We start from the raw sequence: 27,389 nt of genomic DNA, 5'->3' as shown, positions 1-27,389 counted from the left end.
CTTTTACACCACATTTAATCAGTTTAGTTTCAAAATGGCAAAAAATTTTGCGCGCTTTGCAAATTTGTTCAATAAACTTAATCTGTAGACAAAAGGTGCTGGATTCACTATACTTTTTTCCAACCCCATCCCCCCTCCCCAATGTCAAAAAGAAATCTATGACACTGGATTAATGTCACTTTGGGGCTGTATGGATTTCAATCGAAATAGCCTGGATAATGGGATAAATATGTTGCTTACATCTGCACTACTTTATATATATAATAGTTAATTCTTATTTACAGATTTTAGAGATTGATGTAATCCATTGAATACTGTAGTCATATCAAACATATTAGGCCTCTATTATATATTTTTATATATCAAAATATACTTTGCATGAAACATGACTGCATTACATCAATTGGTCAATTGTGACCGTCCACGGCCCGAATGAGCTGTAAATTCCTCCCCGGTCAATTTTGTTTTATTTCGTGTTTAAAAATAAACATCATAAACTTAAAATGGTATATCATTTGACTTCAAACGATATCCAGAAGCGGGGTTATGGTTTGTTAAACTTTGCTCCGTCAACAAAATTATAGCTTTTTACGTTTTTACATGTGTCTCTTTTTCCACATTACTGGCAATAAATATCACACAGTGAGGTGTTCATTTCAAATCATCCCCAAGTCAACGAGGTTTAAGAAAGTTCTCTCATTGTTAATTGAACAGGATTTAGCAAAAGCAAACAAAGACCAGAGCTATTAAAAGTTCTATAGCCATCTAAGGTAGAAGCTTATTATCCACTTCAACAATAGGATTATTGAGTAGTTTTGAACTATCGAAATGAGACGGATGTCGGGCCAGCTTAAGTTACCGATGAATACGACCTTCGTACACATTTTACATCGCAACTCAGAATACAATTTAGGGAATTTACGGCTCAATTGTGCTGCCGGGTCACAATTTATAAACCTATGAGAATACATATAATCAAATATCAAGGGGTCAGTGACACAAAGACGTAACTCCAGTTTGGCCATTCTGAGAAAAATGATTTTAAAGATATGGTGCATATTGACTTATGTAGTTAAGTCTCTGTTTCACTGGCCATTGATTTCAATGGGGTGCTAAATGAAATTACTGTGATGTGTTTATTGGAAAGAGCTCATGTTTCTGAGAATTTTGATATCAAAATCTCATTTTCTCAAAAAATGGAGTTATGTTTTTGTGTCACTGACCCCTCGATAATTTAGATCAACATCATTTTGACTTTGATGATGCTTTAAATTGACTCAAGTTAAGTTTCAATGGTGAACACGGATGTTTGATGTATATAGAATTGGCTTCATTATTAACTAAATGTAAACTATAGATGGCGCTATTTATCCTAAATCATATTTCTTTATTTGCAAGGGTTAGGTGATTAATACCGCCAATAAAACAGCTGGAATAGGTGAAACAAGCAACAAGGAAATTGTATAAACATATTTTATCAAACAATAAAAGTAATTATTTGTATTAAAAGCTTGAAAAGGTAATTTCCAGTTACGAAATAGCACCACCAATTTTGTCATTAATAGATACATTTTATATCTGAAAAAGCTTTAAAAAATACACTAAAAGTGAATAACTTTGTAAAAGAGGGGAAATTAAAGTTGGGAACGACTCAAAATAATCTGTATACATTAGCACGATATCACTTTTAGCTGTTTAAGCCTAAAATTTGGTTATACATGGTGTTTTGTTTGAAAAACTAATAAATGATCCCATCAAACAACCGTGTGAACAATTCAAGTCAATGTGGTACAAAATATTGCAGTTTAACAGAATGTTATATATAGTACTTTTGGTCAATAACTTGTTTACTCCCTGATATTTCTGATATGTTAATTTGCTATAACTGTTTACTAGATGTGTTCCTAAATTCAGTTACAGCAGCCAAATAACCACAAATCAAGGCAAATGAGGCATCAAAATGTACAGAACACAAATTTACAGAAATCTATACACTCCCTATGGAAGAGATGACCTTAATACTCCATATTTTCAGATTCAGATTAAACTTTAGTTAGCCACGGAGGGCCCACTTCAACCCTAGGTTTTTCTTCCTTGGGGTCGTGGAGTGTGACTTTCAAATGGGGTTACTAGTACCTGAAAAAGCGACTCCAATTTAAATCTACAACCCCTGTGTTGGAGATTAAAGTCATGTCTTCAATTGGGGACAGATTTCAACTGGAATAGCCCATTATGATCCCACTAGCATTTTACAAACTGATGATTGAATTGTACAAAAATACCTAATTCCTTACAAATTTATACATATCAAACCATGATACTTATTTCAACATTGCAACTACAGTGCAGATCGTGGAGATGATGAATAGGTTTTATTCGTTGGAGTCTATGAATCTGGTATGTGTGTTAAATACGTCGGGCTGTGCTGCACTCATGATCGTAGTGTAGGTTGTATGGCTGAAATGATGGAATAATAATAAAATTAAGGCATATTTATTTTAAGTTAAGGTGGTATGGAAGGGATATGACATTTTCACAAATATTTACCTGTTTGAGGGTTAATGTAGATAATAAAACCAATTTAAAGAACCTTCCCAAAAATAAGCAGAGACACACCAAGAGAGAGAGAGAGAGAGAGAGAGAGAGAGGGGGGGGATCAGACTTGTAGTAGGTGAGAGCATGATTAGGGTAACAAATAGAGAAAGAGACAGAAGGACAGAAAGGCATATAGACGAATCCAACGAGTCAAGTCATGTTGGCCATTTTTGGGTACCCGCTAGCACCAACCTGGTGTTTTGAGCGCCCCATTGTGCAAATAAAAGCCGCCTAACACCTAGAGAAGATGCAAGGACGAGAAGGGTTAATAAAATAATATATACAATAGAGATAATTCCGCAGGTAATCCTGTCGCATCTATTCATACATAGTCCCTTTGTTCGCAAGTAGTACATCCATTTGTAGCGTTTGATATGGTGTATGAGACCGCCATGGTTGATCAATTTGCACGCTGGAATTGGAAATATTTCCAACTAGGCGGTTACCCGTATTTCGCGGTTCTCGGCTGTCATGGTTATTGGCTTTTGCAGATCTTAAAATCAGGGTGTGTCCTTTGGCTGGGATCACTGTCCTCACAGATGAGCTCAATTGCAGCTTTTTGCAATTTGACCTGACTTTCGCTCTCAAATCTGAGCTTCCTTGGCCAAAGTTACACCCACCCACCAAGTTTCATGAGCAATTTTAAATTTTTATGTTTTTTGACCTATGACCTCTCAACTGTAGGTCTGAAAGAAGGTTGCCGTGGAAACTTTTGTTTGTTAGTCCAAGGTCCACCCACCCACCAAGTTAGAGCTCCATAGAGGCAATTTGAAATTTTTACCTTTTTTGACCTATGACCTCTTAATTAACCGTACGTGTGAAGAAACGGTCACAGTGGAAACTTTTGTTTGTTAGTCCAAGGTCTACCCACCCACCACATTATATAGGGGCAATTTGAAATGTTTACCTTTTTGACCTATGACCTCTTCACCGTAGGTCTAAAGAAAATGTCACCGTGGAAACTTTTGTTTGTTAGTCCAAGGTCCACCCACCCACCAAGTTTGAGCTCTATAGGGGAAATTTGAAGTTTTTACCTATCTTGACCTATGACCTCTTAACCGTAGGTCTGACGAAAAGGTCACTGTGGAAACTTTTATTTGTTAGTGCAAGGTCCACCCACCCACCAAGTTTGACCGTCATGGGTTCATACCACTAAATCCGCCTGTTCCGGCAAAAGTTTATCACGACTATATATAGTCCCAACTTTGCATACAAATTGTACATAATCGGTGCAATATTAACAATTTTTAGTGTTGAAAATCGTGTTTTTCTATAACTTGTGAATGTGATCTCTACTAAATTGAAAAGAAAACGCACAAATTTGAGTGATGTTTACGATGATGAGCGCATGAACACACGTGGTCAAAACGCGGTTAGCAGTCGGACGTAAACACGGGAAAATCAGGCCTTTTTATAGCGCTAATTTTCTCAAAAAGTAGACGGAAAATGTTGTGTCATTTTCAGATATGTTATGCAGAATTTTGTTCTGATTAAGATGATATCAAATATATATTTCTAGCAGAGCTAGAGGTAACTCGACTTATGGCCTAAAACGTGACCCCTATTTTGCACGTAAAGTCTATGGAAAGCTATTTAGTGTTATTCATAGGGGCAATTTGAAATTTTTACCTTTTTTGACCTATGACCTTTTAACCGTAGATCTGACGAAAAGGTCACCGTGGAAACTTTTATTTGTTTGTCCAAGGTCCACCAACCCACCAAGTTTGAGCTCTATAGGGGCAATTTGAAATGTTTACCTTTCTTGACCTTTGACCACTTAACCGTAGGTCTGACGAAAAGGTCACAGTGAAAACTTTTGTTTGACAGTCCAGGGTCAACACATTGGCATGGCTAGATTTGCCATTTAAAGTGTTTGAAATTAGACTTCAATTGAACTTGACCCTGGCCTTGACCTTTGACCTTAAAAAATATAATAATAATATCTTCCTCATACCAAGCTGCACCCACCCACCAAGTTTGAGGAACGTGCGACCCCTACTCTCCGAGAAAATAGGCGGACAGACAGACACATACACAGACAGACGGACGATGCATATTATTAAATAGATGTTTCTATAGATAATTTGTTGGAAAGTATTAAAGACCCCCCCAAGAATTTTTTTTTTGTAAAATAATATAGGCCTTTAAGTTTATGATTGTTAGCATTTTTTCAGAGAAGTGATGATAATATTGATCATTTTTATTTAGTTTTTTTCTGTATTTTCGGTGGTTTCCTGAAGCCTGATAATCAAGATATTCTGGTACAAGCACTACAAGCAGGTTGCACTCATCACCTGCGTATGTCTGCAATCATAGATTGAATACAATTACCGCTTTTTTTCAAAGATACTTATCGTACAGGTGCGAGTGATCAGAATGATATGGTTCAATGCATAGATACCGCGTGTAATTAATCCGATTATTATGTCACTTCAACAGCGAATAGACCATGAAGAAGCTGTGTGTTTTGCCGAAGGGAACTGTAGGGCCTATTGTGTTGTAAACTTTAATCATTCTTTTGTCTACCTGTGTTTCGCAAGTACATCCATTTGTAGCGTTTGATACCGTGTGTAGTTAATCCGATTATTATGTCACTTCAACAGTGAATAGACCATGTAGAAGCTGTGTGTTTTGCCGAAGGGAACTGTAGGGCCTATTGTGTTGTAAACTTTAATCATTCTTTTGTCTACCTGTGTTTTCGCGGAACTTGTAAAACGGGTGATGGAATGCAGTTTAAAATTTCCGCCAAGGCGAATCATTTCACATTTTGGGTGCATTGTAGCCGACGGTACCCAACTAAAGGCTGCTAGTCAGGTGTAGGAATGCGTGGATTTGGATTCGTCTATACGGTGAAATAAACCCTTTTAGCAGCCGTTCGTAAATTTTTGGAAATAAATTCAGATGTATGCTGTGTGCAGAAAACAATACACCACAACCAATCATACACTGGCATGACTGGCGACTGCACATATGTCAATGAGCATGTGGCTTGACGGTTCATGAATATCCTGTATATGATGGTACATTCAGGGTAATCAGAAAGATGCTGTGTGCAGAAAACAAAACACCACAACCAATCACACTAGCCACTGCATGCATGGCAATGAGCATGTGACATTACTCTTACTTGATGCATCTTATGTATTGTATGGGGTATCCACAGCATTGTAGAATACATGTAAAATGGTCATACATGTATGAACAATGTTTTTCATAAAGTCCTCCTAAAAACATCTACAGAGAAAGAGCACATAGAAGTGACAAAAGAGGAGGATTTAATACTTGTCCAATATAAGTAACTCCATTTTCAAAATGTCCAACTTTGGCCCACGGGTGTTTGATGTATATAGAATTGGCTTCATTATTAACTAAATGCAAACTATAGATGGCGCTATTTATCCTAAATCATATTTCTTGATTTGCAAGGGTTAGGTGATTAATACCGCCAATAAAACAGCTGGAATAGGTGAAACGAGCAACAAGGAAATTTTATAAACATATTTTATCAAAAATAAAAGGAATTATTTGTATTAAAAGCTTGAAAGGGTAATTTCCAGTAACTAAATAGCGCCACCAATTTTGTCATTAATAGATACATTTTATATCCGAAAAAGCTTTAAAAATCTGAATAAAGTGAATAATTTTGTAAAAGAGGGGAAATTAAACTTGAGAACGACTCAAAAGCATTTGTATACATTAGCACGATATCACTTTTAGCTGTTTAAGCCTAAAATTTGGTTATACATGATGTTTTGTTTGAAAAACTAATAAATGATCCCATCAAACAACCGTGGGCCTGAGTAGATCTGATTGGGTCACATACGGGACAGACATACAGACAGAGACAGTGAGAGGAGTTCATAATACTTACCCGTTAAGTACAGGTTTGACAGATAAGACTTTCATCAGTGTTTTATCATTGATGTCATCCTGTCCCACAGCTAGCATAGCTTTATTACCTGGATCTCTGAAACAGTAAAACAATAATAGGTCATTAATATACATATATATATTATATATATATAAAGTTGTGTTTCTTCTTTCATTAAATAGAGTGCTCGATCCTGTGAAGGAGAGCGTGTACATAACATTAAAAGAAACAAATTTACTCCATTTTCACTACGATTCGTTTCGCCCGAAGGCTCCTCAGGTGAATGAGAGAAATGTAGAACAAACTTAGAGTCATGCGTTTATCGCGTAGCTTAAACATGTTTAACGCGCATGATTTTTATACGCTCGCTTGCGTTTTTCCTTAAACATGTTTAACGCTCTGGTCGCTTTCTTGCGTGTCGCTTACGGTGTCGCTTACATATATATTTTAATTCTCCTTAAACATGTTTAACGTTTTTAATATAAACATAAAATTATAATTAGGAAACATTGTTCAAGAGAAACTTGTTGGCATGTCTACATTTGCTGATGAGTTCCGATTTAGAATTTAATGCAGTGGATTTGTCCGCAGTGATGATAAAATACTTTTCCCATAAGCAGAGATGGCACCTTTTAGAAACATTGGTGTATGAGTTGGTTTTCTTTTGTATTGACCACTTTATGCTGAATTTTACTTTCTTGTCTTTTAAGTCCCAAATGTATTTACTAAGTGCAGTTTCTTTCCTTTTATGTTCAAGTTTGAATGATGACTTGTGATTGTTCCAGCGGTTTTTGAAGTTGGTTTCGCATAATCCGATGTATGATTTCAAATCATTATCTGTGGTGACGGTTGCTTTGTAGATGATGGATTTGACAAGGCAGTTTCCCATTAGTGGGCACTCTTTGGGTTTTCTACAGTTGCATGTTTTTGCGGGTTTGGTTGTATCGTCCTCAGGTTTTTGATGATAGACTCATTGTGGGTTTTGATGATCCTTAACATGTTGTTCATGCAGCAGTAGCTAACTTTGACATTGTTGCGGTTGAATAGTTTGTGGAGAACGTGACCTTTGGGAAAATGCTTGTCAATGAGATTAAGGAATTTTCGACCCACATTAGTGGATACATGCTTGCTGAAGGGGGTTGTACCATACGATGTTACGTTTACGTTTGCGCGATTCGGTATTGCTGGCGTTTTGGTCATTAGTGCGTGGCGGGTTGAACTCCAGGGTATGGTCGTGGCCGGCATCTTTGAGAGCGTCCTGGTAGGGTTTCTTAGTATCATTGAATTGCTTTGTGTCACTTGAGATGCTAGATAATCTTTGGTTCTGAACAATGGAATGGCTTTGATGATGCTTTTTGGGTGGTTGGATTTGGTGTTGACATACTTGGTTGTATTGTTTGGTTTCATGTAGGGGCGGTATGATCCATTGCTAAGGTTGAAAGTGACGTCAAGAAAGTTAATCACTTTTAGGCCTTGGTCGACGGTTATGCGTAGGCCAAGTTTTGCGAATTCCTCATGTAGCATTTTAGCTATTCTGTTGGCATCGCTTAGTGATTTGTTGCGGAGGATAGCTAGTCCATCATCCCTGTATAATCCTACATCGCCGTCAAATAGTGCACGTATTTTGTACAAGATATATGAGCCTACAAGTTCGCATGTTTCGGCATGTTACCGCCCCTACATGAAACCAAACAATACAACCAAGTATGTCAACACCAAATCCAACCACCCAAAAAGCATCATCAAAGCCATTCCATTGTCTGTGAACCAAAGATTATCTAGCATCTCAAGTGACACAAAGCAATTCAATGATACTAAGAAACCCTACCAGGACGCTCTCAAAGATGCCGGCCACGACCATACCCTGGAGTTCAACCCGCCACGCACTAATGACCAAAACGCCAGCAATACCGAATCGCGCAAACGTAAACGTAACATCGTATGGTACAACCCCCTTCAGCAAGCATGTATCCACTAATGTGGGTCGAAAATTCCTTAATCTCATTGACAAGCATTTTCCCAAAGGTCACGTTCTCCACAAACTATTCAACCGCAACAATGTCAAAGTTAGCTACTGCTGCATGAACAACATGTTAAGGATCATCAAAACCCACAATGAGTCTATCATCAAAAACCTGAGGACGATACAACCAAACCCACAAAAACATGCAACTGTAGAAAACCCAAAGAGTGCCCACTAATGGGAAACTGCCTTGTCAAATCCATCATCTACAAAGCAACCGTCACCACAGATAATGATTTGAAATCATACATCGGATTATGCGAAACCAACTTCAAAAACCGCTGGAACAATCACAAGTCATCATTCAAACTTGAACATAAAAGGAAAGAAACTGCACTTAGTAAATACATTTGGGACTTAAAAGACAAGAAAGTAAAATTCAGCATAAAGTGGTCAATACAAAAGAAAACCAACTCATACACCAATGTTTCTAAAAGGTGCCATCTCTGCTTATGGGAAAAGTATTTTATCATCACTGCGGACAAATCCACTGCATTAAATTCTAAATCGGAACTCATCAGCAAATGTAGACATGCCAACAAGTTTCTCTTGAACAATGTTTCCTAATTATAATTTTATGTTTATATTAAAAACGTTAAACATGTTTAAGGAGAATTAAAATATATATGTAAGCGACACCGTAAGCGACACGCAAGAAAGCGACCAGAGCGTTAAACATGTTTAAGGAAAAACGCAAGCGAGCGTATAAAAATCATGCGCGTTAAACATGTTTAAGCTACGCGATAAACGCATGACTCTAAGTTTGTTCTACATTTCTCTCATTCACCTGAGGAGCCTTCGGGCGAAACGAATCGTAGTGAAAATGGAGTAAATTTGTTTCTTTTAATGTTATATATTATATATATATATATATATTGTGGTGTGATACAATAGCGCACCTAAAACTCATCATGCTTCATAATTTCTGTCCACCTGCTTTCATAGTCTTAGTGTCTAGATCTCTCTGATGATAAACTTGATATAAAATCATGCAAATATAGGCCTACAGTCAGTCTGCTCTGAAGGGTGTCAGGACGTTTCGCCCCACACCAGTACATACCACTACCAGTTCGCCCCAATACACGTACATACCACGACCAGTTCGCCCCGATACACGTACATACCACGACAAGTTCGCCCCAATTGACTCACTGTGTAAACTGTAAAGTGCTGTGAGTGCAGTGCATGCGGTCATATGGTCAATCAATACAACTTCCAATTGTTTGCATTTATATTCATGTATTATGGAAAAATCAATACGACCTATTCATATAATAATAATTAATATTATAGTAAAAATTATAGTATTATTATTATTTTCTTATGATAACAATAAAAAATAACTATCATTATTATTAATAGTACTAGTATAATATTAATAATATCTTAATTATTATAAAATTATTGAATCACTTTACATTGCGTTGTTTAATTTGTTTATTTACTGTAGGCCTATATCTTTGTAAACAAATTTGACGGTGTTCTATGAATTTTATGCCATTAAGGCAGCTGTGTACTCTCAGACATGCATGTAGTAAAAGTGCCATAACTTTGTAATTATTAACGCAAGACATATAAAAGTATACATTTTTATAAAGGCAAGACATCAATGAATCTTAACATAAATACAGATTTGGTGTAGAAACAACAATTATGAAGAAAATCACAAAAAAGTTATTTTTTGAGATATTGACCATATAAGGCATCAAAATGAACTTTTTAAAATTCACAAACGCCTATTTGCACAAAATGATGCCTAAAATCGGAAATAGACCAAAATATAAAAAATGAGAAACCATTTCTTAAGTCGATCATGCTTTTTATGATAAGCATAATTGCTTACCTATAGATGCTGTATTTATTGAGTTATCGTGTACCTAAATCGTCATTTTACCGAGAAAATGAACATTGAAATAAAGGCCGTTGAAGTTTAAAGTGGTCATATTTTGCACTTTGATCGAAGCTCACAGGAGAATGCGGCAGTTCTCGTTTTTCTACCTTACATTACGTGAACATCGGGTAAATCCACAGCCCTTTGAGAAGTTTGGGCGAAATCTATTCATATCTTGATGTTTAAATCGGGGGAAAGAACTTGAAAAAATTCACATTTTATCAGCTAAAACGGAGCCATTTGACCGCTAGGTTTTTATGAAATCAGCGCTTCCGCGGTGCTTCCATAAGATGCGCGGCGCATGCAGCTAAGCGTTGCGTATGCGTAGCGTATCTGTGCGTTAACAAATTGCGCGTCTACAAAACGCGATGCGTTGTTGCGCGCGTATACCCCGATGGTACAACAAAGATTTTCTTTCCTTTAAAATTGCGGAAACGAGTGAAATAGTGAAATAAAATCCATAAAATAGAGATGAGAGATACTCAATTTAGTTATTCTCTGAGAACAAACTTTTTCTTCTTCAATTTTGTTTTTACTTTAAAAATGTTAAAAAAAAGTGGCGATAGCCTATTTAATGTTTAAAAATGTCCAAGCTTACATTGAACTCGGCCAAATTCATTATTTTTTAAGATATTGGACCTACCATGGGTAAAAAAAAATCCAATTAATGGAACAATTTTGTGTAACGTGTTTATTGATAGGGGCTTTGATTCGATATAATTTGAAACGTTATTGTCCCTGTTGACGCGTGCAAGTATAGGTCTTCTCTATATCAAACACCCATATTTGGAAGACACAGGTTGTTCGGGTTTATGCATGATCATCATTTTAAACTTCATATAACTCATTATTTTTCCTGTTCACACGCGTACCGTCTACTATAGTCTATATATCTACCTCGAGTCACCGGCACTAGCTTTGAAGTTCAGCGTGTTCTGCATTAGCTTAGCGTTACTTATAATCAACATCGAACAATAGAAGTCAAGTGTATTAATGTTAGCTGTAAATATCAAAGAGCTTTTAAATAGAAATAGAGTCGCAATAGATTATATAATCTTTTGTTCGTTTGATGCCGATTAGAAGTTGCGACAGGCTATTCATAAAAGTGGTACCATTGTTTCGAATAAAGGGGTTCCACCATTAAATTGGTCACTGATCTGGCATCATATTAACGCTCTACACAACATGCGAGTATCAATAAGTGACCACACTACAGTCATGTGTAAGGGCAGTCATGTGTAAAGTGGTACCATTGTACTCACGTATCTCAAATGTGTGTTTGTGTGGGTCTGAAGTCTGTAAGGAGGCTTTAGCTGTCGATGCAATCATCTTTACCACCCACCTGACGTTAGGCGTTTCATTTAAATAAATTGAATGCTCTTGCTGATCGATTATACATTAGAATGTATGAAGGCTGCCATGTCCAGTCCATATATCTATATTACACTATAATGGTAAATCGCTATACGTATACATGTAAGTAGAAGTATAGGCCTATAAAGGTTGTTTTTAAGAAATGTCCATTTTATTTTATTTTAAGAAGGAAATTGGTATAGAAATGTGTTTTTAGAGAGCAAAGTCCCGGGGTAAAGTTCTGCTTAAAATTCAAAGTCCATAGTCGGATTTTCGGGGTTCGCTATCAATAAACTGGTAGATTCCAAAATCAGAATTGTTCAGTATTAAAGTGAGCCATTATAATTATGCAAGATAGTGTTGCATTCAATTACTTTTATTGTCACTAATCATCTGATATTTTTAACTCTTTATGACCATTTTACTATTGAATACTTTAATTTTAATAAACATCAGTATAATTTTGAGTTCAACGAAATGGGTTCATCTTGAATAACAATAACATATTTTTAATAAAATTCGACTATGGCATAGTCTAAAGAGCTTTTAAAATCCCCGATAAATTCTTTGTTGAATACTAGCATTTCCATCAATGCAACATATTACATAGCCTATATAATAACGTTAACATTAGAATGTATATTTGATAATGACTATTATCAGTAACAACCGGAGGCGGCCTTAAATCAAATTTAAATAATAAGTAATGTGCGCACCCGCCTTCCAAATCTAGGTATATCAAACACCCAGATTTGGAAGTTAGCCTATACTGAAGTGGTCCTTTGTTACCAAAAATAAATAGATCTTTGAATTGGTGAATTGGCGCAGTATGGTACCTTTGTTGTCTGTGTCGTCATATTTTAGTATGAATTCAATAAAATAAGTAACCACTCGATGAACAATTATTACGGGTATACTCAACTGACAAATTACATTGATTAACAGTTTGAGCAAGTTTGAATGGGATGAAACTGAGTTCGTCTTATGCAGAATGAGATCAAACAAGAAAAATGTGTAAAAAACAGGGACATATATCCCACCTATCCCTTTGAGCAAGAGGATTTATAAATCATGATAGCCCAGGAAGAATTAATCCCTTTCTCTTTACTGGTAAATGGTCCCAATAGAAACACGCCTACCCAGCAAACACAAAACGTTTTCGACATCATTCGCAAATGGTTATAAAAGGTTGTCAGAAAACGTTTAAATGTCGGGTTATATAAAGTGTATATTAAGAGTATAAAACGTTTTCATAACCTTAAAAACATTTTTGATAATCTACTGCTCAGCAAACAAAAATGTTTTACAGAAAACGTTTAAATGTCGGGTTATATAAAGGGTATAAAAACGTTTTAATAACATTCTAAAAACGTTCTTGAAAACTTGATACAAAACATTCTAAACAGAATGCTATTTTGGGGTTGAAAAAATATATTTTGCGAAAAATATTTGCCCAAAATATTTTCAATAACGTTTTAAAAACGTTTTCATGACCTTTATATAACCCGACATTTAAATGTTCTTAAAAGGTTTTGAAAAAAACATTTTAAGAACATTTATGTGTTTCCTGGGTTCAAATATTTTAACATAATGTTATTTAAGTATTGACACAATATTTGGCAAAAATGTTTGCAAAAATAGTTTACAATAACATTTTTTGAAAAATTTAAAAATATTGTTGTACTTAACTTGTAGTGTGTTTTCATACAAAACGTTTTAAAACGTTATGATGACCTTTATATAACCCGACAGTTTAATGTTATTAAAACGTTTTTACCTAAACCAAAAGCCAAAATATAACTTATTTAAAACGTTTTTAAAACGTTTTTGTGTTTGCTGGGCTATTGACAGGCAAGTTGCAGAAATTAAGAAAAACAAAATGAATCATAATAACTGTCAATCACAATTATCAAAATTGTAAAAATACATTTATATTAGAGAAGTATGTCCTTTTTAAATGAATCTGATATAAAATACAAAATTATATAATCAAAATAATAGTATTTTAATTAAAGATATATTTTTTATTAATTTAGATTTATATCTTTGATTAACCAGTTTTGCAAACAAAATAATTGGATTTTTCTTCTTCGCGGCACTGCCTCCCACGCCTTCGTCGCAAACACAAAACACGGCCCGTAATTCTCGGGGTCTTAATCAAATTGAGAGCAGACTACTTGACCCGGGACTTGTCAAGCAATCGATCGTACATCAGTGTGTAAAGCACGCGGGCGCTGAGCCCGGGACTTGTCAAGCAAGGTACGCCGTGTTCTAGTACTTTTATGCTTGGTGCACGGAACCGTTGATTGAACACATATCACACCCGGCGTTTTTTCGTGCAAGTGGCAGCAAATAATCCGCCGCTAACACGCGGGGCAAAAAGTCAGTGCACAGCACGGAACCCACAAAATATCTCAAAGCTGCTGCTGGCGTTTGTTTTGCTAGTTGTGCTCATTTGTCTTTGAAAAATTTGTCAAATATTTTCAGTATTAATAGTTTCATTATTTAGTATGTTTATAGGACTGCAAGTTGTGAAAGTTTTGAACATCACAAACTTATTTTAACTGAGTTTGAGTCGGTAAAATAAAAATACACAAAACTTCGCAAGAGTTTTTTTTTTTAGTTTTTTTTTATATGTTTTGTTTTGCCATATTATGTAAATTATTACATAGCCATACTGGCGATAAGTAATTTACACGTTTAACACTACTTATTATATCATACAAAATATGAAGTTAACATGATTTGTAAAATGAGATAAATCCTTTGTTTGTGAAAGCATAATATTGTTATGTAAAATAAAGTACACGAGGATTTAATATTATATAAAAAATACATAATCAAGGCCTAAATTTCAGACATAGGCCTACACATGTATTAAATTAATTATTGTTAATGAAAATATAAGCTAATATAGTGTGACATCAAAAGTTTATTTTGCAACACGGGCGTATCATCGTGCATTATGGTTTTGTTACAGTACCAATCTTCAGTCCGTCAGCAATCAGCATACCATTTGCTTTAAATACTATAATATACACGCCGGGCTTCAAGCAATCGACCAGGAAACAGTCAACAACAGCCCCAATACCCGCGGTATAACATGGGGACGAAAGTGCACGGGAGTGTAGTATAATTGAATTGGCGTGTAACGGAAGTGGAGAGGTTCAAGTGGCCTGTTTCCGGCACAGCAGTAGATTTCCGTGGTTGAAAATTAGCGAAAAAAGCACTAAAAAGCGCGTTTCACAGCGAGAAATTGCGTATTCTATTTGAGCTTACAATCATGCTACAATGATCTCCGTGACGGAACGGTTATGATTGATCGTATAGACCTTTTTCCCTCTTTCCCATCATGCACTATTCCAGGGGGTATGAGTGTCATAAAATACATCATCTCCCGGGAGTACAGAGTTATTTTCATTACATTCTAGAATACTGAATATTTCGGCTGGTGCCTTCATCACAAAAAAGGAATCCCCAATAATCACGATAATGGCGCCACGATCACTAATACCTTTCGGGGCAAAAACAACATTTCTATGCCTTATGGACATGGTGTCCTCACCCAAAAAAGTTTCCTGCTATTGAAACCTAACTTTGTATACATTTTATAGACCTAATGGTGAAAAACTAATGACGGGACACGCAGTGATATTTTGTCGGCGTCAGTTTCACTTTTTTTCGGAGATGAAAATAAGACGTAAACATAAATCTCTTACACAGATGTTCTGCATCGCTCCGTAACTGCATCACTCGTGTATTCAATAATTGCATAATTAGTAACATCGATGGCCTTTACGATAATCCGCATATATGGAATCAGTATGCCCATATTAAGACAAAATAATTGCAAAGGCCTGGCAAAGACCATCGGATGCACACGATCTATGAGGTTAATGAGCTACGTCATACCCCCCTGGAATAGTGCATTGTGGGATAGAGGGAAAAAGGTCTATTGATTGGCATTGGTCGCATGCACACTTCGGCAACGTTACACAGTGAGTCAATTGGGGCGAACTGGTCGTGGTATGTATTGTGTATTGGGTGAACCTTTTTGGGGCGAATGTGTTTTGGGGTGAGACGTCTCGCATTCCTCTGAAGTACAAAGTACCGATGCAAATGAACACATTGTGCTGACTTTGAAGGCACGCATACCTGCAGCAGAGACGCAGTACTGCGCACTGTTTACGCACCATCACAAAAGCGCAGTAAATTCCATAGATAGTTGTGTACGATGTAGTTAATGGTAATGGCACGTGCCCGGAGGATTTAAACCATAATGAAATCTGGGCAACCAATCACAAGCCAGATTCATTTAAAGATGCATTACATCATGGCCAATAGTTAGGCAGAAATTGGCCTAGTTTTACATAGAGACCAGTGTTAAAAATATTAGCCGCAATTCAAAGTAAGTAGTCAACTTATAAACTAACAAACAGAGGGAGTATACGGTGACTGAAAAGATCAGATGTGAAAATCTATCAATTGCACACAAATTAATACAAATCAGAGTTTTATGCTTAAATGTAATAGCCAGAGTATGCAAAATGAGCAAGTGGACTACGGAGAAGTCTAAACAGCACTTTGCCTTAATCCTCATACCCTTACCGTCTGTCATCATCCTTTGGTGGAGGTTCCCAATGGTCATAGTTGGTCTCCAACAGGTACCATCTGCAATTATAAGAGAGAATAGTCCAATGTTTAATTCTATTTTAAATTTCATTTCAAATTGAACAACTTGAGAATCATGCATATTTGCATACAAGAAAAGTGACAAATTCCCACATAAACCATACTGGAAATGACAATACACAGGTTTACAAACAGGGCAGCAGGAGTGGTTATGCCCTATAAAAACATCAAAATCAAAAAATAATATTAAAAATAATAAGTTATTACACATACTGTATTTTGCTATAATATTGTTGAACATTAATTTTGTGCTTGTAATATCCAAAACACTGGATCAATTTATCTCAAAACTTGGAATCACATAATTAGAGTTTTTGTGGTAGCTAGCCAGTCATAAGGCAGAATCCGTGACATGACAAATATCGGACCATGTATTTCAGTCAACAACCAACCAAACAGATCGCCTGATCAAAAGCAGGCCACCGTTATACAAACTACCATTAAGTTTGTCCACCATGAATAATAACATCTTACACTAAAGCCTGTGTGTGGCCAACAACCAAACAGGCCACAGAAATGTGCCCCCCCCCCTCCTTTTTCTGGGAACTTTTGAGTGAGCTTTTGAGTCTGTCAGCTCAAAGCAATTGCATTGATGGGAATCGTATACTTTTTTCAGCTATAAGCACAATTTTAGCCACTAAAACTAACATAATCAAAACCAAAATCATACAATTCTGTGATGGATTTTTTAAAGTTATGATTTGCATTTTTGTTTAAAAAATGTATCAAGATTTTGCTGCAGATTTACTGCTGAAAAACAAATATAGTAGCTGCACTTTTTTCAATCTATACCCTGCAGGCAAAGCAACAAAACAAACCAAAAAACCATTCTAACCTGCCATTTGGCTCATCCAGCATCCATACATCTAATGCCTTTGCGTGATCTCTAGTTATTACAGCGCCCTCATCTGGGCGAATGCCAGCAATGGTGTAATAGACAGGTGCTATTTCTTCTTTTGTGATCAGACGATTTAAGGCCTCTTGGTATGTTGCATCATTTGACAGAGCCTGAGATTTAAAGATGAATAACACACATAAATTGTGGTTACATACAAGCTCCACAAGAAAAATCTTCAGGAGGATGATTTTTCGGCACACCAAATATTTTCTGGCATGACATTCAGAAATTTGACGCTCTCAACGGAGCTCCACACATATCAGGATCAAAAAAAGGTAAAGGAGGCGAACCTGGCGATTGGACCAGACTCCTCTATGTACTGTTGCTGTACAGGGGATTGCTACACCTCCTCCACAGTGAGTATGTTACCTTCCCAACATTAAAGAATGCCGGTACAGTACCCATTTATATACCTGAGTGGAGAGGGGTAATCGAGATAAAGTACCTTATTCAAGGGCACAACACGATGGCGTTGCAGGGCCCGAACCCGCAACCTTCTGATTATGAGTCGGAGCATGTTCTGCTTGGCCACTGTGCTCCCAATAAATCAGGATTACATTGGGCCATTACATTGGCATTGGTCTTAGCTGTGGTTGGGCAAACATCATTGTGACCGGCGGGCTCATATTATTGCACAACTCTTAACTAATTGAGTCAAAGGCCTAAATATTCAGTGATTTGCTCATTCAGAAAACCATCAAAATCATCAAAATTCATTTTTTTGCATGTTTGTTAATAGCATAGATGTGCTAACATAGCCTGCAAATGAAAATACAATTTCTCTACTTAAAGCCTTAATGTACGATTTCCGTCAAATTTTGATTTTGTTATTCTTTATTCAAAATGTTGAAATAATATTAGTAATAAGGGAACAACCCAAAAGTTCGATGAAGCCCTATAAACGAAAGTCCCCCTCCCCTTCCCCTCTAACGTAAGTGTCAAATATCGAAAATTCCAACCCGTATTCATTGGGCACAGGGCCGTCGCTATGATCGATGGGGTTGTGGAGGGATGCGACATTGCTAAGATATTGATCACGTTTTAAAGAAACAATAATTCTATTTTATTTTGAAATATTTTTCTTCATAAAAAAATAGGACTTGCTGGATTTTCATATAAAAAAGAATCTATATTTATTTGAAATAATTTTGAAGCAACCACTGTAAAATGTCAATATCGTAGTTCAGAAAATACTAAAATTGTACAATTATACAGGGTGTCCCAGAATGATCTATACCGGCAAAGATGGAATTTTTTAGGTATGAAGGGCATGTTGAATGGTCATATTGTTTTGCATTTTAAGTTATACATATATTTAGCTTTCTCGGATTTTTTAGATTTTAAAAATTGGATGTTTCAAGTAGAATTTATAGAAGATTGCGTAAAAATGGTGAATTCTAAGTTTTGACAACGCAACCTATTTTGAAAATCTGTAACATTACTAACCGCTCAGCACAAAGTTATTTGGAAAAAGGTATTTTAGTTGTGCCCTGTTCATATTTCCACTAAATATCTGATATCTATATGTTATTTATGACGTTACGAAGCAATCAATATATGGAATTAAGGATTTGTGGCCTAATCCCATTCTCTCTTTTGCGGTAGTTTTAAATATACTTATTGATGTGGTGTGAGGTCCATGTGATGTCATTTGAAATGCTTGCAGAGATCGAACTGGTTGTGGTACAGAAAATACGGCTCCTCAATTTACTGTACAGCAGCGTGGATTTCTTTCAAAAACTTACTGGCAAACCGGCAGCTATGTTGAGACGCAAAGAAGATTCATTAGACGATAGTGTATAACGTAAAGAAGTTTGACGAGCACGGAACTGTCAGGAATCGGCAGAGTGAAGCTTCAGGTGCTCGTAAGACTGTAAGAACTAGAGCGAACATTGCAGCTGTCCGGCAAGCTTTAAGGCGCAACCCCAACAGTAGTTGTCGTCGAAATGCTGTGCCAAACATCCCACGTTCTTGATTTAATCGTATCGTGCCATTTTTCAAAGGTATGCGAGTCGTTTTCATCGATTTTACATTATTGCATGCCACGCCAAAACAAATAAATGTAGCGTGCTGAAATTAACAGAATAAGTAGGAGATATGTCCAACATTATAATGCTGGTATCAAAAATAGATACACTGCCCGTCTTCTATTTTTAGTTATTTTTGCAAACACGGTACAAATCATTATGGGACACCCTGTATATTAAATGCCTCAAAAAAAGATCAACTTTGACCGATGTTTTAAGTACTTCTTTACAAACATAATCGGACTTTTTGACCCCCCTCCCTCCCTAACGAAAGGACTTTCGTTTATAGGGCTTCATCGAACTTTTGGGTTGATGATGGGAAGGATTGCTGTCCATTTTAGGTTGAAATAACAAGGTAAAGTGAAAGAAACCCCACTGGTTATTTTGGCCATTTAACACGCAGTTCTATGGGAGGACATATTATCATAATTTTTAAATTATGATAATATGTCAAACTTTGCTCTGTTGATCTACAAAGACAACAAATTTGGCCGATTCCGTTTAGGTGCAAGTTGGAACATGTGTAAACATTACAAATATGCAAAAAAATCAGGTTTGAAATTTTTTTACCAATTTCATATTATAAGATCATACATTAAGGGGTGGGGTATGAACCTTTGGACAGTATTTATTGTGGGACATTAGAGCACATCAGACATATCGAATTGCATTCTGAATACGAAGAATGTCCTTCTGATATCAAATAATTTTGACTTTTGAAATTCGCAATGTATATAATACACATTTTATGGCAAATGATTAAAAATTGATATTTTTGATATTTAACAGTACTCGAAGTAAACTTTACAAATCTGATAATATGTACTTAAAGTGTATGAAGGTGGGATTAAAAGCCGACGATCAATTGAAAATTTTGACCTTTCGTATTGAAGATATGGATTTTTTCCCCAAAACACCAAAAAGATTAGGTCTTTTTGGGAAAAAAATCCATATCTTCAATATGAAAGGTCAAAATTTTCAATTGATCATCGGCTTTTCCTCCCAGCTACATACACTTTAAGAATATATCATTAGATTCATCAAATTTACTTCGAGGACTGTTATATATCAAAAATGTGAATAATATCAAATTTTAATAATTTGTCATAAAATTTGTATTTTATCGTGAATTTCAAAATTGAAAATTATTTGATATCAGAAAGACATTCTTCGTATTCAGAATGCAATTTGATATGTCTGATGTGCTCTCCTGTCCCCCAAAAAATACTGTCGAAACGCTCATTCCAGATGAGCTGAAAGCAATGTATTTAAAAAAACAAAATGGGACATTTGAGATGAAAATACAATTTCTCTACTTAAGTACTGAATATAAATAGCTACATACCTTTGAATGGGGCTTCAGATATCTGTCATACAAATTTTCAAATTTGCCAAATGTTCATTTCAAAAACACCCCGTGACAATTTTAATGATAGGCCTATCCTTCAATTTTAAGTAAACAATTTTAATTTTTTTACACTTTAGCTTGGATCACTGAATAAGCATTTAACTGACTGGCTACATGACAGATTGTCATACAACCTGTTGCTGTGTGGGACCCACATACAACAACAGACGTCCAAAGATTGGAAATGATACAGCACAGGGCTGCTCGGTTTGTTACCAAAAATTACAGTAGAGCCAAGGGTTCCATGACAGAAATTCTCAAAAAAATAAAATGGCCAACACTGGAACAACGTAGAAAGCAATCTCGTTTAACCACCATGTTTAAGATACAAAATGAAACCATTGCCATACCCATACCGGATTATATTACTCGCCAATCAATGAAAATCACAAGGCAATACCATCCTGCCACATTCAGAGTTGTCAAAACCAACAGCAACGTTTATAAATACAGCTTTTATCCTCGTACAATACAGGACTGGAACGACCTCCCTTCAAACATCCTCAACATAACCAGCACTGAAAGTTTCAAAGCAGCTAGTTCCGACCACATTATGAAGTAACCCATTTTCTTTCTTTTTTGTATGTGTTTAATTTGTTCATCCAAATCCATCATTCCTATCTCAATTAGATATTGCTTTTTGCAACGTTATTGAGTATTTTGTAGATAGATAGATAGTGCTACAGTGTAGTAGTCACCAAGTTCTTCAGAGTCTAGATCAGTAACAACATCAAATAATGGCTTGCCAAAGGCGGCTCTCTATACATGTAAGTCCAAGGAGGAACTTAAATGTAATCATAAAATGCAGAAAAGGCAGATGATTACATGGGCATATTATTGATTGGTGTATTATAGAGCATACATGTACTCACATCTCTCAGCATAAAGCTGACGAAGGCGGACTTCTTCAAAACAAGTGCATTAAGAAGTTCCATGATGTTATCGGCAATGTTGCCCTGATCTGAAACAAACAAAACATATTAATTTAATACATACACATTTTCTCATTTTCTTCATACATGTAGAACATAATCAGATACTGTAAAAGTTGAAATTTTTGTGTGATTTTATTTAATTTTGAGTGTACGGTTGGCAGAACTTGTTTTTAGATATGGCCCAGTGAACCTCTAAAAAACCAGTAGAAAAGCAGCTCTTTTACTATTGCTACTTTGCAAACAAGCAATATGGAATTGTAATATTATATTATCCTTGCAGATTTTGAGAATTTGCCTGTCCAATATCTCAAAAAGCAGAAATACTTTATTACAACTCGTTTGTGGTGGATGGTCACATGATTTTAACTATTTGTAATGCATACATTCTTACCTCTCTCATTAATAGTCACAGTAAATGCATGTGGTTTCTGGCCAGTGAAAGCCCCAACATGTCCAGCATATGAGGTTGTAGTGTACACAGTCTACAAAAGCAAATGGAACAATAAAAACAAATAGTTAGACCTGGTCTAAGTGGAATTTAGTTCCATCAGGAATGGTCCTTTACTCTTATATCCTTCCTAGAGTAGCTTGCAAATTTTAAAGATTTAAATGCAAAGTTCAAAAATAATACAAAACAACTTAAGAAAATGGAAAGGAAAATGTCCTTTCTCCTGGTACTAAATTCCACTTAGACCAAGTCTAACTTTAGACCTGGTCTAACTCTTTTGTGCATACGGACCTTAAAGGTCTATTCAGTGATTGATTTGCTCATCCAGAGGATTGTAAAAATCATCAAAGTTCAGATTTTGGCACTTTTGTTAAAGGCTATAGCCTGCTAGTGGTTAAGCTGAAAGTCGTAGCTACTAAAGACAACATAAGATATTTTACATGAATCTGTAATTATAATTTCTCTACGTAAGTAGAGAAATTAGCTGCATGTATTTGAATGAGTCTTCAACTTTGTCAATACTGTGGTTTTCTTCAAATGTTTTTGCCAATTTTTTCATTTCACACATTAGCCCATGGAGTAGTCTAATATAATACACATAATCAGGGCTGGACCTTTTTTTACACACAACCGCACGCCAATGGTGTGTACTTTTGATGTTGGGCCTGTACTGGCGTGTGATATTTTGACCCCCCATAATATTGGCAATTTCAATTTGTTATCATGGCATTTGTATAAATATGTTCCATATGCCGCTTCACATATAATAATATACACTTCATAAACATGCATTGCAAACAATTGGAACAAAAAATGATCTGAGATATTGTATTTGAAAAATGTAGAAGTACATGTACTCTCAGGGTAACATAACATATGTTAACCCCATGAGAACTATCTGCCTATTGGTCAAAAAAAGGAGTTTTCATTATCAATTGGACCAATCAGCAACATTGTTAGAATAATTTCACCATGCAAAAAAATTGGGGTGACTTATTTGCAAAACTCCACTCTGATTGGTGATTAAAATGAAGATATCATGTAATTGACCAATCAGAAGCAATGTTAGATCGGCAGGTAGTGCTCATGGGGTTAATTACCATCTACACAATCTGTTTCTGGCACTTACTTTCCCACGAACTTGGAAATCTACAATGACAGTGATATTCCTAAGTATGTCCCCTAACTCATAGTCCAGATTACGTGCATGCCAAATTGTTCCATTGCTATCCTGAGCTACGATACTGGTACAAAATCTGTAAAGAGGAGCAATCACAGCAGGATGAGTGCAATATTAACTACAGATCATGTGTCATATACTGGGGTACCCAAAAAGGTGGTTTTGTTACATTTTGATGTGCAGCTTGGATTTCAAAACACTGTCTCTTGAGTATTCCTTCACTTAAATTGAGGCTAATTTATTCTAAATTACTCATGTTTTTTATCCTGTTTTAAAATATTTTAAAATTATTTTCTTATGACGTTTGGCATGAAATGTGCCAAGGGTGGCTGAGGATTAGGGGAGGAGGATTAGGGGAGGGATTCATATCGTAAATTTGATTTAAAACCCCCATTAAAAATTTGAATCTAGTACAAAAATGTCTAAATGGACTCACAGACATCTAAACCAAGTAAATAAATACAGAAGTTCATTTAAAAGACCAATACGTGCTCAGAATGATTGTAAATGTGGAAAAAAGAGGTGGTGTTACATCCTCCCTACTTTGTGATTGTTTTTGCCCGTACTCTCTCATTTTTTAACCGATTTCCATAAAAAAAGGTGTCAAAATGCTCAGGAGGATGAACCACTTCAAATGAGATGTGTAGGTAAAATGTTTGAACCATTTTATTTTTTTACTATGTAACACAAAGGTACCCCAGGTTGTGACACAGGACCTACAATATTTTTCATTAATGTACATCATTTCTCATCAGTTATATATTGCTATCCTGTTGGCTACGACACTGGTACAAAACCTCCAAAGAAGCTAACACAAATATTTATCATGATGGGCACTAAGTTTTCTTAATTCTGTTATAAATTATGTCTTGTAATTATTTACCAAACTCTTTCCTGATTTGTAATAAAATAAATAATTAAGTTTAAAAGTTAATTAAAAAAAAAATGGAGAAAAAAAGTTCCAAGGCCTTTATCAAACACAATTTTGAGCTTCAAAAGTAAAAAAAAACAAAAAAACAATCCCGACCTACCTACCCTTTTTTTGTGTGTGTTACACCAATCAAACAATTTTTTTTAGGCCTAAGCTATTTATTGATATAAAATTGCATGTTTGTACTTTGAACCAAAGACACAAATTTATTGGTCGAGTCATGATATATAAAATATTGGACGATATTTTAAAACTCAAGACCAATAAATTTTGCATTGAGGGAGAAAAAAAAACATTCAATTTTATCATCATTTGTTTTGGCCAAAAATGTTAGTTTTGGTCACTATGTCAATGTGATTTAAAAATATGATTTTGGGCAAAAATGCGATTTTTGATCAAAAATGCAATATTTGGTCAAAAATGTACTTACGCACTGACATCATAGAGAATATTCAAGGCTGTAATCTGTCCAACCTCCAATCCAACTGTCTTGGCTATACCTTGGATTTCCTGTGCATAGGGAGCGGGTAGATACTGGTCCAACGTAGACACCAAATCACCGATTATATCCCATGCCGCAGCAGGCACATACTGTCTACAAATTACATTAAAAACAGCTTTATTCAAACATATATAGGCCTATCATATATGTGTCGTAAAATTTAAATTTTGTTTTGTAAGTAAGCTTAAATATCCCATTTTCTGTTTTCTTCTGTTTTCTAAAACCATATGAAAATAACATTTTTACATAGCAATTGCACTACCGTATAATTTTATTTGCCCTACAACCTACATCACAGATCCTGGAACCAGGATCTTTGCTGCAATGCAGTGTTCAATGTAGACTTGCTCAAGCCCTTTCGGACCTGATGTCTCTGTGATATGATATCTTATTCTTTTTTCAACTATGGCCCTTGTCACTCTATGACCAAGCCCCGGTTCTAACATGTTCTCCCTCCCCTAAAACATGCTAAAAGAACTAGTATACTAATATATAGGCCTACCAAAGTACTGTTCTAGCCACTGGTATACCACAGAACTCTCACTTCCCTGTCTCATGCTGTAGGCCTATAATACCCTAGAGCCTAGTCACTTGTATGTAAAAATAATCTTTACTAATTAATCTAATCCCAATTGGTGTGATATTTTAAAAGTCCTCCCTCCCCTGTTGACTGTTTAATAGTGACATGCCTTCAGGGAGTTCTTGCTGTTGTCCGAAAGGACTTGTAAGAAAGCTAATTGATTGTATTTTCAAGATATGAATACTGTGATTAGATATAACAGTATCATTAAATAGTCTACAACAAAGGCAACAATGTGTATAATAGTGTAATGATGTGCATTCTATACCCACAGATAGAATGGAACTACCTGGCAATCATGGTAAACTGAAACCTGATTGGACATGTTGGATGCTCTGGGTTTCTGAAGCACTCCTATTCCTTCAATACAGGGGTGGGTTAATCTAATTAGCTTATGATCAAGGCGTTTGGGCAAACTAGAAAGAAGCAGGATTTGACACTTGCTTGATATCTCTACTGAAACATGTGGTACTATAGTAGAAGTCAAATGAAGATAAATCCTAAAATGCACTACGGCTTGAATCAAGGCTATGTTCAATGTCGCTGTTGAAGTCAAATATATGTCCCCATAAAATTGTTGTCCTCAATCATTTGAACTCCCCCTGTCCATTCTTCCACCTGGCTCTGCCAATGATCTTTGAATTGGCCCCCATCCATGCCTTATTATAGGTAACCTAGGCAAACCTTAGTAAAACACATTTACTAGTCAGCTTAATTCGCTTGAGACCGGGCCCCAACACAATGCATATTTACATAGAAATTTGAATTTTTTTCGAGAATAGGTGGGTGAAGGAAACCTACATAAATATGTTTTCTATACTTCACTTGACCCAAATATATGATTTTTATGGTGATAATCAAGTCGCACATGGAATTTTAGATGGATTTTGATCGCAGTTCCATTAAAAAAAGCTGCCATCGCCATGAGACTAAGATCTAGAAACACCCCCGAAATGCCGTTTTGGGGAATTTTGCTAGCTGAATCTTTTTGATGAAAGTCAATCTTTGACAAGATGTAACTTTGCTACGGAAAGTGCTATGAAAAAAAGGTTTTCAGTTTTGGCTTAGTTTACTCAAGGGCTTTAATTTGATATATAAAACGATGCAATTTGATGGCAAATTTGAATTCACCTAGGATACCTACTTATTAGGCCCCATGAGCAATGCAAATATGTAAAAAATTGTAAAATGCTGAACATGACAGGAGTTGTTAGTTTTTAAGCTTACTCTATTGCTTTGGTAATGCGGGCTCTGTACTCCGTGAGATTCCAGTGATGTAGTAAATCATTCCATCTGGCTTCAGGTGAGATGTCAAGGTTCACCGTATACCTAGGCGCTTGCACCATATGATCACTAACAGCAACGTGGCAAAATAGCCCTAAAACTAGGGCCACTAAAAATACTAGCAAATTTCGAGCCATTTTGATTTTCCAAAGTCACTCAAGCCCAAGGCCAAGAAATCTTGTTATCTAATGAGATCAGCTGACAGTCAGGTGCTCAAGGTGCAAAGTTTTATAGTCTCTTGTACAGTATCATAATATTTTTATAACGTGGTTAATAATGATTAGTTTTGGTTTTAGTATTGAATATGTTAAAGAGTTTACGACAAGCGCTGTTTTAAGTTAAGGGCGAACAACAATAACACATTTTTAAAGAAAAAAAAATGTCGCTTGGCTTGGGTGGGTCCAGTGCCGGGGTCCAGTGAGTCTGATTCACAAACAGAATTAATAATCATGAAATAATAATAATAAGTTGCTATGATTACCAAATTTGGTAATTTGGGTTAAGTATTCATTCATTTTCATTCATTCATTCATTCATTCATTCATTCATTCATTCATTCATTCATTCATTCATTCATTCATATTTATTTGGCAAAAAAACGACACAAAAGTGTACAATCAAACGTTAATGGGTGGTGCAATAATTATATGTACCCCCGGGTGGTGAATTATAGGGGGGGGGGGGGGCAAAGATTGTTTGGCGGGCCAAAGGGGGGGCAAGCATTTTTAGCAGGTCGCAAGGGGGGGGTCGTTTTGGCAGGTCGAAAGGGCA

At 35.9% G+C, this 27,389-nt stretch overlaps 1 protein-coding gene across 1 annotated transcript; it reads right to left on the bottom strand.

Moving 5' to 3' along the window:
- Positions 1-522: 522 nt before the first annotated feature.
- On the bottom strand, positions 523-26,815 carry LOC140141530 (N-acylethanolamine-hydrolyzing acid amidase-like). Its single transcript, XM_072163435.1, has 9 exons — positions 26,562-26,815; positions 24,683-24,847; positions 23,271-23,397; positions 22,085-22,175; positions 21,631-21,719; positions 17,261-17,433; positions 16,342-16,404; positions 6,467-6,562; positions 523-2,457 (listed from the first exon to the last, which is right to left on the bottom strand). Exons 1-9 carry the CDS (start codon positions 26,753-26,755, stop codon positions 2,373-2,375), a joined length of 1,083 nt encoding a protein of 360 aa, XP_072019536.1. The 5' UTR covers positions 26,756-26,815; the 3' UTR covers positions 523-2,372.
- Positions 26,816-27,389: the final 574 nt, after the last annotated feature.

The sequence above is a fragment of the Amphiura filiformis genome, chromosome 19 (assembly GCF_039555335.1).
Source record: "Amphiura filiformis chromosome 19, Afil_fr2py, whole genome shotgun sequence".
NCBI lineage: Eukaryota > Metazoa > Echinodermata > Ophiuroidea > Amphilepidida > Amphiuridae > Amphiura > Amphiura filiformis.
This window is presented reverse-complemented; position numbering and strand designations above follow the sequence as displayed.

What these genes read in the sequence shown, in the direction of transcription:
- LOC140141530 (XM_072163435.1), bottom strand. Translation starts at nt 26,755, where the DNA reads ATGGCTCGAAATTTGCTAGTATTTTTAGTGGCCCTAGTTTTAGGGCTA. An exon ending in ATTCTCTATGATGTCAGTGC is followed by an intron (nt 23,398 to 24,682) that starts GTAAGTACATTT and finishes TCCTCTTTACAG; the next exon opens with ATTTTGTACCAGTATCGTAG. An exon ending in GTCAAACCTGTACTTAACGG is followed by an intron (nt 2,458 to 6,466) that starts GTAAGTATTATG and finishes CCATCATTTCAG; the next exon opens with CCATACAACCTACACTACGA.